The following is a 13,824-nucleotide window of genomic DNA, read 5'->3' as shown; positions in this document are numbered from 1 at the left end:
GGTGGACTTGGCAGTGCTGGGCTAATGCTTGGACTCAATGACTTGAAGGGTCTTTTCCAACCTAAACCATTCTGTGGTCATGTGAGCGTGGAGTCTAAGGACATCACGCTGCAATAGTCCCAGGGCAGCAGCTATCACATCTGCACTGTACCATACACATTTGCTGCATTATATACACACTAGACATGCACTGAACATGGGATGCCCAAAATATCAGAAAGGGCCCAGAAACACTGTGGCAATTTCTCCATATTCTTCAGCAAATCACTTATGTTAAGGCATGCATTGTGTAAACTGCAGCTTTAGGAAAAGCTTGCCATCTCTTCTGATTACAATACTTGCTTTTTCTAAAAGACTAGAACTTGCGAAGCAATGGAAAATGTTACATTTCGTTTTCTTTACCATCCTGGTTTATTACCAGGCTTAGATTCTCTAGCTTCACAGGGGCTGAGCAAGCATCTTCAATTTCATAGTGGAAAACAGCAACTCCCATTCTAGCTGGTAGCATCTACTTTTTATTTTACATGAGACTGGACTACTCAAAATAGCTCATCCACTGTGTCATAAAACTTCATAATAAATTTCACTATCTATAAAATGTTGATTAGTCATGCAGCAATCTGTAATAAAATCCCATAAATGCCACAAAGCTGCACCCTGCTGATTTACATTGCACTTACAGAGAAAAAAGAGCCCAATATAAACTTCATGCTTTATTGTTGCATTATTGCATTATTGCCACATTGACAATTACAGCAAATTTCTTTTGCAGTTATTTCAAGGTAACATCTGAACATCTCTGATGCTTATATGCTACTGAATCATATTTTAAAAGTATCAATAACCATCAGTAAGAAATCCAGTTCACCAGTTATGATTATTTTGGAAAAGGTAATGCTTTGGGTAAGGACATCTATGTATAAACATGGATACCTCCCAACAATATATAGCTTTCATACAGAGACGTTTTCTAATAATATACGAATTTCTGCCCTCTAAAAGCCACTAAAGCTATCTTAAGAGCCATATTTCATTGTATAAATGTACATATCTATCTAAGTAATCAAAGACAAAAATCAAGTATTGTCTATATATGCTGTATATATTGCATTAACAACCAGGAGCAGTAGTTTGTAATTTGAAAGCATCCATGCTCCTAACTTTTACTGTCAGAATGGAGATGCAGTGCGGCTTTCAAAACCGTTTCTACCTATTACAAGACATGGAGCAGAGGTACCCAGCCCCACCTCACCATGTGCCTCCACGCTGAGGTTTAATTTTCCACTGCAGCCAGTGGAGCCAAGAGTGATCCAGCTCATCCTGAAAGACTTTTCCCTTTGGTCAATGACGCCATACCTAAGTTCTGCTGACTCTCCTGACTGCACCACCACTGACAACACCAGGCTCTAGATACTCCTTCAGGCACAGCACGAGGCAGAGCTGAATCCCACCCAGCTCCCCCTCAGGCCAGCAGGTACCAGAAGTGACTGGGATGATCTGCTCCATTGCTGACACAGCACAATGACAGATACAGCTGCACCACCAGCCGCCTCCTGTCCCGCGCCTGCAAACATTCCTGCCAGCAAATCATCTCCTGCAGAGATTCCAAGAGGCTCACAATGCTACCCTTATGAATGAGTTGCTCGGGTGTGAATCACTTGTACGCTCATAAGCTGCTACAAACAAGGCCTCTGCTGCACCAACATCAGAAACAGAAAGCAGATTTGGAAAGTTACGCATATTCTAATACAGAATAATTCTTACAAACAACACTCGTTCCTTAAGGCAAATATGGTTTGTAATCAAATTGAAAATAAGGACTGCATATGGAAATTGTACATCCTTCCTTGGGTTTAGAATAAATACGTCCATGCATACAATTTGTAAAACATCATTTCCATTTCAAGCCTACGAAGAGATGGAAATGTCAGGTGCCTCGCACCCACACGAAGTGAGTTGCTCCACATGTGAAAAGGGCTATATTTCCCATTATTTTGTTGCTGTTCTTTTAAATCAGCTACTCAGGAAATAATTATTAAATCTACAGAATCTTTAAAAAATAATAATTTTTAAACTTTCCTGCTTTTTTAAACCATAAATGAACTGGTAAAGCCCTAAGTGACCCTAAAATGTCACTGATTTGCCAGGTGAACGGCTGCAACATTAGCTCCCACTTTTTGACCTCATTAGAAACTTTATAAACCTGGAGGCTACCAAAGGCTGTATTGTATTTATAGTCAGTTAAAAACAGAAGGACACTTTAAAATAGATAGAATGTATAAAATTTTTTCCGGGTTTTTAAAGAGGAGAGTTTCAGAAGGAAAATGATAGAGCTAAGTGATTTTGAACTGACAAACTAAATTATTTAATTATCTGGTAAAAATAAAATGATTGCTCTATTTGGAAAAACTTTCTTTTTACTCCCTCATATCACTACTGTATTTCAGAATAAGAAGTCTAGGAAAAAAAATTATGTATAAAAGAGATTGGATCATAAACATATTTACTAATGTTACCTCTTAGTTTCAGAAGCTGATCTCCATCCTAAATTAAAAAGGATTTTTGATCAACTTATTTTAAGTTCAATACAGAGGGTCATGAACTCCTTCAGCTTGTTATTAGAATGTGAAATCATCACCTCAAAAATACAGCCCCCAGTGAGACCCATGAGATTACAAATTAGTTGTCTACAGCAGCATTCTTGTAATTCTGATTTCTCTCTCCTCTCCATTCCCATAGACAACTACAGGGAAAAATCTCAGCAAGATTGTGCGAGTGAAAAGGAGTGTAAAGAAGATTTAGCTGGATCTCTGCCCACTTGAGAATGTATGGTGGCCCTATCATCATCTCCCTGGTTGAATCCAGAGGGCACTGGGGTGTAGCAGTGTAGGATACTGAAGGCTGCAAGGGTTCTACATAATCAAGCCATCCACTGACTTATGTCTCAACACAACCAACAAACTCCCTCCAGACAATAAAGGTACCAGTATAAAAGGGCTGTTCTTCCTTTCTGGCTTAGCATAAAAACTACATTAACTATCTGCTACTGTGAGTCCACAACTAAAAGTACAAATTTTAAGCCCATTAATCATATTATTCATAGTGAAGTTTTTAGCTTGGCAATAAGAAAATCTTATAAAAAAGCACCCCTGATCAGCAAATACTCAATACAGAATTTTCCATCTGGGATAACAACTGAACAATGTCTTCATTCTTATTAACCCTTGAGAATTAAAGTAAAAGAAACAGCGTATTATTTTAGACGTCAATTTTACAGATTTGACAGTGTGAATACTAAAGGGTTTTTGTCTTCTCTTGAAAACATTCACTGAGAGCAGGTTGGCAGTGATCCTGACAGGGAGCTCATTTGCGAGGCTGGTGGATGTGCTGTTTGACGTGCTGTGGGTGAGGAAGCTTTTCCACAGAAGGATGTGGTTTCTGATGAGCCACCTGAGCTGCAGCTGGAGGGAAGTCTTTATCACCCTGTTTGAAGAACACAGCAGGAAAAGTTTAAGGAATCTTAAAAGTGTACTTTCCAGTTCAAATTGATGTAAATTCTAAAAAATGTGAAATTCAGATAGAAAAGAGTGTTGCATGTTACTTTGGAGTCCCCCTGCACATATTATATTTTTTTCTTCTTTTTAGCCAACTTCAAAATTTTTCTTATGCAAGCTTTACTTCTTCAAGTTACACACACTATCCAGTAATAAGATATCTTAGTGTGACCCTAAGGGGGAAAAAAATAAAAATATTTCTATCCTCAGATGTGTTTGGTTTCCAAAAAGCCACTAGAAAGAATAGACTATTTTAAAAGTAAGTTAAGGCAGCATGAAAAATACCTGCACAAAAAGACTACTGTAGGAATCAGAATTGTAAAATATCCTAGGTTGGATGGAACATTAAAGATCATCCAGTTCCAACATCGATGCCATAGGCAGGGACACCCTCCACTAGACCAGGTTGCTCCTGACTCCATCCTGAGGGATGCAGTTAAGTCACCCCAAAGCCTTCTCTTTTCCAGGCTGAACAATGCCAGTTCTTTAGGAAGAAAGCAGGATCTAAAACTACTTATGATTCAAATCTAAGGGATGGTTGGCTTTTAAGTTTAACATGCTCTTTTAACTAGGTCTACTAGTGTCAGCTCTCAGGTGCTGCTGCTGGGCAGTCTCAGTCCAGGTGTAACCCATATATCACCTATTTACCATTGCCATTTCTAGGGTCAGTCCCATGAGGCTTTCAAAAAGCAACAGAAAACAAAATACTATCAGTGCTCAGTGACAGGGGGACAACAGCACCACAACTTCCCCCTTCAGAAAGTGGGACAAACATACCATGTGCCAGAAACTCTGGGCATTCCACTGGCTCACAGGGCAACAACGTTACACTGTTTCATTTTGGTTTTGTTTTAATCAGGATGTTAACTTGTTACATTTTATATTCTTTTCTCTACTCCAACTTGCTTCCAGTGTTCAAAAATCTGTCCTCCTCACACTCGACATTTTCTGCCTTCTCTCCCCTGATGCTGCCAATTGCCCATTCCTTATGGGCTAAGGAAAATGGCATCAGCTCATTCTTTCCACCTATGGGATCTGACACAAGCACAGCATCTTCCAGTAAACCACACTACAACCCCCAGTGATGTAAGGTAACCACCACATAAAGCCATGACAAAACCCTGCCACAGTGCACAAATTACTGATCACATGATTAATGGCTAGTTAATACTAAGGATTTACAGGTCCTCCCTGCTCTTAAAGTCCAGGAAATAACACCGTGAATCCCAAGTACCCCAAGGCACATAGGGCAGCCAAAACACACTATCTTCAAGCATGTAACCTTACAGGGTTGCTCCTCATCACAGATCAAGCTACAGCAGCAGTTTAATATGCAGCCACTTCCAAAGGAAATGAATACAGTAATATCTAGCTTAGATATAAAAAGATGATCCAATAAACTTAAAGTGCTAAAATTCAAAGAAAAACGGTGGAAATTATTTCAATGAATAATTTCAATTTCACACAAACCCAGAAAGAATGCTCAAAGGGCCTTACATGAATATAGAAAACACAAAGCCTCCTCTCACAAAAGAGGAAGGGGTATGAAAAAGATTAATTTTGCTCTGATTGGAGGTAATGCTGAAAAGCTTACAGTAATTTCGCTATGACTGAGAGAAATTTACTGATAATCTTACCCTAGCAATGACACCGGAGATGAACACCGCTGGCTTAGGTGGGCTGAAAAAAATAAGAGAGATTATTTGTATCAGTTATTTAGAAGGTAAAAATGAAAAGGAAATCACACATACAATGCAAAAAAAAAAAAAAAAAAAAAAAAAAAAAGGTGGCATTTTTGGAAACTGATTAATGTTTCAAATAGACAAGACAAATTTCCTCTTCAAATGACTATTGCCTTAGTAGTACTTACTGCAGCCAAAACCAGACCTTTAGGTTTTGGCTGCTATTGCTTCACACTGATTGTGACAACAGTAAGAGACTAGTCCAACAATACTGCTTCTTAAAGCTGAGTCTTTGTTTGCATTGGCTTCTTAATCCTCAAATTTTATACATAAACTGCCAGCAGTACTTTAGGCTTAGTGTATTTGTATTCCACAATGAAAACTGTAGCTGGACTAAAGTCACTGCTGTGTTAGAGAATAAAATAAATTTCAAGTTTACATCTGTCAATCAAATGAATGAGGATTCTGAGTCTCAGAAAGAACAACACGCTGTACTTTAAATCACAGATTTTCAAGCAGGTAGTATACTCTATTACAAGAAAAAGAAATGTGTCTGTAATCAAACGAATATTAAAAAACATAATGCAAAGCCTTTCCTGGTTTCTCATATGCAGACCCTCCATCCACACCAACAGGAATAGACTCTCCACAGCCAGTTCTCTGTAGCTTGGTCAGCACGAGCCATTGGTTTCCCTGGGTCACTGATCTCCTGAACTGACCACCTCTACCTGAAGGCCACAGCACAGCCACGTCCAACTGCTCGCCCTGCTGGCACTGCCAGCGTCTGAATTACAGACACTCAGCAACCTTAGTGCCTCAAGGCAAGTGAAACCACACATCTGCATGGAGTCTGCAGAAAGGTTGGGACCTGGAGCTCCAGCAAATCTCCACAATAGGGGTAATTCTCCTGTAAGAAAACCTGAGACACTACAGAGGGGAGCAAAGTGGGGAGCTGAAGGTGTTCCTCCCCCTGAGAACATCTGCAACTGAGGACTCAGAGCAGGTCCATTAACCTCGACCACAAGAGGGGCTCTATCCTGAGATGTTACAGCTCACGAGGCTGGAACAACACAAAGCACACACAAATCAAATGACTTATTAGAGGAATGATAGTGATTACTATGATGCACTTTACAACTACACAGCTTGTAAAAATTTATTAACATGATGTGTGAAGTTAAGATAACAAGTAGCACAATATTAGACTTGTTATACTGAACTCATAAATGTTGCCTGGGCACTGTTTAAGTCATGGCATTGCTACTCAGTCTATGAACAGCCTGGTTATTTAACAAGGCTCAGCATCCCTCCTAGAAAATTTTAAAAAGCCAGAAAGACAAGGTTAGAAAAAAAGGAGAAAGGAAGAGAGTTCTGCTCTAAAATACTTCCATGGAAGAATAACAGTGATATTTCCTGCCATGAGAAATAACATTTTAATAGCTGTATTAGACTTTTTCAATCCAATTTTCTGTCAGTACAAACTAATAACAAGCAAAGATCAATAGCAAAACACTTCCATTTCATTCTAATTATACTGAGCCAATTAGTATGTTACAGTCTGCATGAGACCTACTGGATGCTGAGTAACAAACTCAAAGAAATAACTCTGACTGAGAAAATACAGATGTACTGCAGTGGCTCAAGGTACAGTTCACACACTTATACCATGACATTATAAAGGAAATGAACAGTAAATTAAAAAAAAAAGTATGGCAATTTATTCTTCAACTCTACATGGAATCTGGCTTTAGTCACACTCAAGAGAAACTGTTTTTTGCTTGACATTGTATTATTAAAAATACTGGACAGTGAAAAAGTCAAATCAGATGGATGTTTAAAAAATATTCTTAACGTGACCTTTCAATGTTCATTATGCTTTGATGATGCAAGAAATTCCAATTAACATTTCCCCAACACAGCCTGTATTTGCTGAATGTGCCACGAGCTGTTCACCAGCTACCACACTGTATTACTTGCTGTGTGGTTCATAATTCTTGCTTTAAAAACAAGTGCAATGCTCCATGGCTTTGGCCAAAAATGAAAACCATAAGGAATCTCTTGCATAATGGTCATTTTGAACACATCTTTTACCACTGCAAATTGCAAAAATCTGCTTAGAAACCCTGGTCTCATGTTGAAATGTCATGCTATTAATATTCACAGAACCCAAACTTGCAAGTGTTAAATCTTCCAAGTACATGATAGAGCTGGATAGAGTTAGAATATTTGGCAGATTTCTGAACTTATTTAATTTAATTGTATGTTCTTTTGTCTCAGGAATTAGGCTGAAGATTCTGCAAAGATCATTGTCATTTTCAGGTAAGCTAAAATCTAGTCTGAGGTTTATGCTTCAGGTAATACTTCAGAAGCAGCTAGCACATCTTTATAAAGAAGACAAAAGTCAGCAGTACCATTTTCCTAGTTAAAACTATATTTTTCAGACACAAAGCCTTTATCTTGAACACTATAATGACATAACATATTCAGCCTTATTTGTATGCAGTGGGCACTGTGACTGTCTTTAGTTACACTGCCTTGGAAACAGGACACTGATTAGGGCTCTCCCACAGGCGTGTGATAAGCACCAAAACACCTCACTTAGGGTTCATGGATATTCCAGGATAGTGCTTACACACAGAGAACAACATGACAGGAAATCAGAGTTGCAAAAGGTATCTACTCCCAGATGCAGCTGGAATAGTTTTCTCCTTGACTTTCCCCCTTGTTCGTCATCTTCATGGATTTTTGAGTGGACTCTCCCTACTCCATACTAGATTTCCAGCTTTTAAACAGAAGAACTAATGGGAATGCTGACCCAGCTTCCAGCTCAAGTGCCTCTACCCTCCATCCACAAAGATCTTGCAGAAACCCTGGCATTTGTTTCTGGCTGCCCCAAGTTTCCATGATCAGCTGTATGTGCACACGGTAATGAGGCTTCACCTCTCTATTTAACTCATTACACAGGAAAAATGCTTTGCTCCTACAGAAGACACACCAGCTTAATAGGAAGCTCATTTCAATGTATTAATTATCCTGTAGCAGGGAAAAAGACCGAAAGCTGGCCAGAAATTAGCATGATTGAGTGCGTCGCTATTTATGTCCTATGTCAAGCCACTGGCTTTCCTTGTATTTTTACCAGGTTACATTGTTTCAGAAAAAAATATTTCAAAAAATTAGTATTATTCATTGTCTTTGATGATCTACAGAACCAGAACCAGGCCACAGCATATATAATCACACATTTACACTAATGAAGAATTCAACAGATCAGAGAAAGGCCTGGATAATCAGTCACTGATTCCTGCTTTAATTTCATTCCTAACGAGAGAAATCTTTCCACAGATGAACTTTATCATAATAAATTCAATCTTTACTGCCAGACTCCCAAACCATGGGCTTTTGTGGACCCAGATTAGCTGCCAGGACCATAACTCTGTAATTGCACTCTGAGACATCTACTGGGACTGCAGTGTTGCAACATCGCTCATTATCTTTCCCAAGAACTTCCTGAAAATAGTAACAAAAATGGAGAACAGGCACAGGCTATCATCGCTACATTTATAAAACACTTTAAAGTGCTTTAAATTCTATTGGTTTTTTATACAAAGCACAACCTGCATTTCCAGTATTTTGTAAGCTGTGATGGTTATTCTGAGGATATACTTAATCTGATGAAAATTGGTTTGACAGATGTTGTTTTGAAGTTGCAGCATTCCTTTGTCTAGGCATCAGTAAACAAGAAAGCAAAAAAAAAAAGTATCTTCTGACAAAACCTGATTTTGTTTATACATGTATGTGCTTTACAGCTATTTAATGCACACATTTATCTGAAGTTAATGAATAGTCACAGCTGATACTGTGTAAGGAACACAGTTTTGTGTTTGCCAAGACTGGTTAGTGTTTGTGTCAATACTTTCAGAGCAAATCCTTATTTTGTTATAACATACGGAGAAAAAGAACACATCTGTTAAGAACTAAAGTGTTCAGAGATTGAACACTTAGTCCTTGATTTTACATGTGCAGATTCTCTACTGGATTCATTTGTTCTGACTGTTCAAATAGAATAGATTTCTATTATTCCATAATACTTAGCTTAAATAAGACCTTTATCTGACATGGAAGGTCAATCACAAAGAAGATGAAATAACTTGAAAAGATCATTAACTAGATGAAACGAGGCGTTAATAATACAAAAATCTTATGCCTTCACCTTAGAGGGATTGGTTGAATGAAAGTATGACAGACATACTATAAAGACAAACACAGCAACACAGGAGGAGTTACTGTGAAATCTCCTAGGGGCCACACAACACACATTGGACAGATGAGTATGTATCCACCTCCATTAAAACAGAGAATCTGACTAAATCAGTTTTCTAATACAAAAGGGAAATTTACAGTTAACTGTATCTCTATCTATAAATGCAGTGAACGTGTGCATATACGTGCAGAGGCTGTGCATGTATGCACACAGAGATGACACAAATTCACAGCTGTTTCAGAGTGGTCCCAAATGCAGAACAAAGCAGAGCACATTGTGTGTGTGTGGGGGGGGGGGGGGCGGGGATGAACACCTGCAGACACTCTGGAGTTTGGTGCACCCAAATTGCCTACTGCATCCCTTAACTGATGGGATGGATTGGATCTAGTGTTGGCTTCCAGCAACAGTTTGAACAGCAGATCCAATCTGGAGGAAGGACTGTGGGCACTGCTCACAGTGCAATCCAAACCAAAGGGTTCCATTCAGAGTTGACAAAACCAGGAAACACTTCCACACATCGTTCCTGTCCACACAAACATAAAAGCTCCTAAAATGGGAAGTGGGTCTCACTGCAGCCAGACAGTGCAGAAGGTGAGTGCCCATATACACTGGTGATCAGAAAAATCAAAATAACATACCAACACAAAGAAAGAGTGAGAAAAAGCAATAGTTAAAATAGTAGCTCACAGTATACCTCAATTAAAATATGGTATTCAGGCCAGGAACACTGTAAGTGAAGAACAAGAGCAGAAAAACAGATGGAAAAAATAGCTGAGAGAGCACAAAGAACTCACATAAGGAGACAGCTAAGAACTCTTAGCATACAGTATACAAAGGAGTAGGTAATATTGCTCTCATTTACCTTCTTTACAGTATAAGTAGAAAGTGACACTTGCAGAAGACTACATTTAAAATTATTAATAGCAGATACATTTAAAATAGAATTAAATGTAGAACCTCCTCAAAATATGGCATCAATCTCAAAATTTCCATGATGCCAACATTCCAAACAGGTTAGCCAACTTTAAAAAGGACAAAATTACATAGATGCAAGGCTTTTGTTAGACTGGATGATTTTTTTTGTCAAAATATGTTAGACGAAAGTTAAAACATTAAAACTGCATTAAATGAATCTTCTAGATGGAATGATTCATATTTATGATTAAAGATTGGGAATGATTTATATTTATTTTTTCATATTCATGGGAATTAATGGTATGTCTTATCACTGGTGACCACTTTTTTGTTCTTTTGAGTAAGCCTGGCAAACAGATAAATGGAATCTATAAATACGTGTTTTTCAAAGACTTTGGAACCACAAATTACATCATCTTTTTTAACTATCCAAGAATAATGGTGGAGTTTGTGACTTGGTGTTTCCTTGTTTTAATCAAATCATCCACTGGCATGTACTGTGACTCACAGTTGGTCTATAGCTGTGGAAAGCAAAGGAGCAATTTCTGTGATAGGCATGGAGAAAGCAAAGGAGAAATTCCTGCAAACCAAAGAGATTACAACACAGAACCTGGTGCTGCACCCAGCTCCCCGACCCTTCAGGCAAAGGCAGCACACAGAGAGCATATCCTTACCCTTCCAGCACCCCAAAACAGCAGGGACTTGAAAAATGAGCAGAACCTTCCACTGAACAGCTTGCCCTTTACTTCCCTGCTCATTTCCGAAAAAACCACCATTCACTTTCCTCACAATTAACTTAGGCAAGCAAAATGAAAGCTGTGTATGAAATACTATGATCTGCAGTTACTCATTGATCCCCAAACTGCTCCCTAATGAGAGCAAGTTTTGTGGGTTTTTACTTTTTACTGGCATGGTATTCATTCCATGAACAGGTTCCCCAAATATTCTGAGCAGAATTTCCTTTTCAGTCAATAAAACTTTAATCCTGCCGTTCTATTTCTGCAATTGAAAGTATTGCGCCCAGTTGTTCAAATCATTCACCTTAATATTCAAGGTTGTTTGGGAATTTGTATTTTCTGGTTATGAAACATGAATGTTAACTAGTCTTAGTTTCCATCTAATGCTTCTCTAAAGATGTCCAGATATGTCATTACAGGGCTGCTTATTTGAATTTACAGAGTTGCATTTGATTTTGGCATTGTCTGCAAAAATAAATTCCAAGATGATTAAAACCATACTGAGATGATTAAAATCACACTACTCAGCAACAGAATAAAACTAACAAGCACCCTGCTCATCAGCTTGCTTGAAATAATTTCCTATTGGTTATAATACGTTTAAGTTATTAATTTTCTGGACAGAAAAGTAATAATTAGTCTGACTGACTACCAGAGGGAAATGTTTTAGCTGATTGCATGGAGACATACAGTATCTGATATTCTACGATAATTTATTGTGTTGAGGTCATTTATCTGCCAGAGCTTTCAGATCTTTAAGATCATCCACAGGATGGCACTGTTGAACCTCAGAGTCTCCTGTAGATGTTGGGAACAACCTCAGAAATATCCAGGTGCTGCAGCAAATACTAAAACGAGCAAAAAGCAGTACTTCTCCTTGATGACAAATCTTGATGAAACATACTGCATACACAAATATACACAAAATTCTTACACATACCTACAGATGCTACTTTGGGATACAACTTTCCTGTCCTTGTGTCATAGGCTGTGCCCTGATGAACCCCAAGAGAATTCAATGCCCTATCAGAAAATTTTAATTACTATTTGTTTTGCTATTCAAAATCGGGTGTCCTGATCTTTTAATGAGGTGGTAAATGACTAGCCATTACATTTAATAGCAACTGATTGACATTCATTATTCTTACATTCACTATTAAGGCATTGCAGCATATGGCCTGATTAATCTCACCAGCCCCTCATTCATCTTTTGTTTTAGTTCATGTATAACCCATAAAAGGAAATTATTTAAGAAAGAGATCCACCATCTCTTATCTATACTATCTATCACATGGTACATGATATTGCTATCAGAGAATAAATTTCTTTTTCATGCTGCCTTCTGATCACAAAATGAAGATTTAAGTATTTCACCTTTTCCATAGACTCAGAGGATTTAGAAATAGTCTGCAATTCTCCAACTGCTGGTTGATTTATAAAGGTTCCATCCTGTTATTGCAGTATTTCCATTAGCTCTTAGTGAACACCAATAGCCAACTTTTCACGTACAGCTACTGCAGCATTAGCCCACTTTTAATAACCTGTAACTACTTAACTGTAGAAAAAAGAGAAGTATTTCTTCTTCTTGAAGTAGACATAAAGTAAGTAAGTGCTTACATAAAGTAAGTAGTGCTTAAATGGTGACACCACTCCAAGGAAACTCTAAAGTAAGGAATGAAATAGGGTAGACTTTAAGCATTTGCAAAATTACCAAAGACCATGGTTCAAAAGGAAGACCAAATCTTCTATGTGGTTGTCAGGTGCTGAAGTGCATCCCCGTGCATGTTCCCATGACAGCAATGCACTTCCATGCTGAGAATATCATGACCATGGGCCTGCACTGCAGTATCTTGGCTACAGAGATGCAGGAGCCAGTTGTGGCACCGTTATACTCCTCCATCTCTCAGCAGATGAAAGATGGAGTGCAACTGGGAGAACAGCTTGATGCTGTACTAGGAATACAGGATGTCAATGCAGTGAGAAAAACACAAGAAGATAGAAGCTGAGAAGGTGAAAATCTTATCATCTCTGCCCAGGTGAAGCTGTGTTTCTCTCAGAGCCACACAGCAATGGCCCAAAATTTCCCAATCTCTCCTGTTAAGAGTTCATAACCTGAATCTTGCTCTCCAATGTTCCACAGTATTAATCACTCAGTAGATGTGCACCTCTCACTCTCCTACTGCTTTGAACAATTGCAGTATTATTTCTTATTATCCCCAAAACCAGTGCAGACATGAAGTCAAATATGCAGGTGACTGCACATGCATAAATATGACATCACCTTCCACAGCCATGCAACTGTAGTGAGGATTCTCAATTCTCAACCCAATTTTGCACTGTGCATTCTGAATGTTTCCATTCTACAGTTGCACCTTACTGTTATGTGAAGCTCTCCAAAACAAATGTCTCTTCCCAGAGCACAAGGACTATGAGGAAGTTTCTTGACCATTTCTATAGGCCACTCCTGGGGAAGCTCTGAACACGATAAAGGATGTTGGAAGGTCATGAAGATACTCTGGTAGTATCAGATCCCAGCTGAAGATTGTGTAAGCTGACTGTTCTTGGCCAAAAACTCGCTTTAGTTCAAACCCTGCCAAAGTTATCGACACAATTTTCCCTATTCTCCAGCGGCAAGTGGAGCCATAAATCATGTCATCCAGACATAGAAAATGTTC

The 13,824-nt window shown here is 38.5% G+C and overlaps 1 protein-coding gene across 1 annotated transcript in view; it reads right to left on the bottom strand.

Moving 5' to 3' along the window:
* Window positions 1-700: 700 nt before the first annotated feature.
* Window positions 701-13,824, bottom strand: part of DAP (death associated protein) — a 53,165-nt gene continuing 40,041 nt past the window's right edge. The window contains exons 3-4 of the mRNA XM_053992075.1: window positions 5,192-5,234; window positions 701-3,483 (exon numbers count right to left, since the gene is read on the bottom strand). Coding sequence (XP_053848050.1) covers window positions 3,364-3,483; window positions 5,192-5,234 — 163 coding nt within the window. The 3' untranslated portion in view covers window positions 701-3,363. The remainder of the gene's footprint in view (window positions 3,484-5,191; window positions 5,235-13,824) is intronic.

This window comes from Vidua macroura, chromosome 1, assembly GCF_024509145.1.
Source record: "Vidua macroura isolate BioBank_ID:100142 chromosome 1, ASM2450914v1, whole genome shotgun sequence".
In the NCBI taxonomy this organism is placed as follows: domain Eukaryota; kingdom Metazoa; phylum Chordata; class Aves; order Passeriformes; family Viduidae; genus Vidua; species Vidua macroura.
Note: the sequence above shows the minus strand (reverse complement) of the source record. Positions and strands in the feature narration are given on the sequence as shown.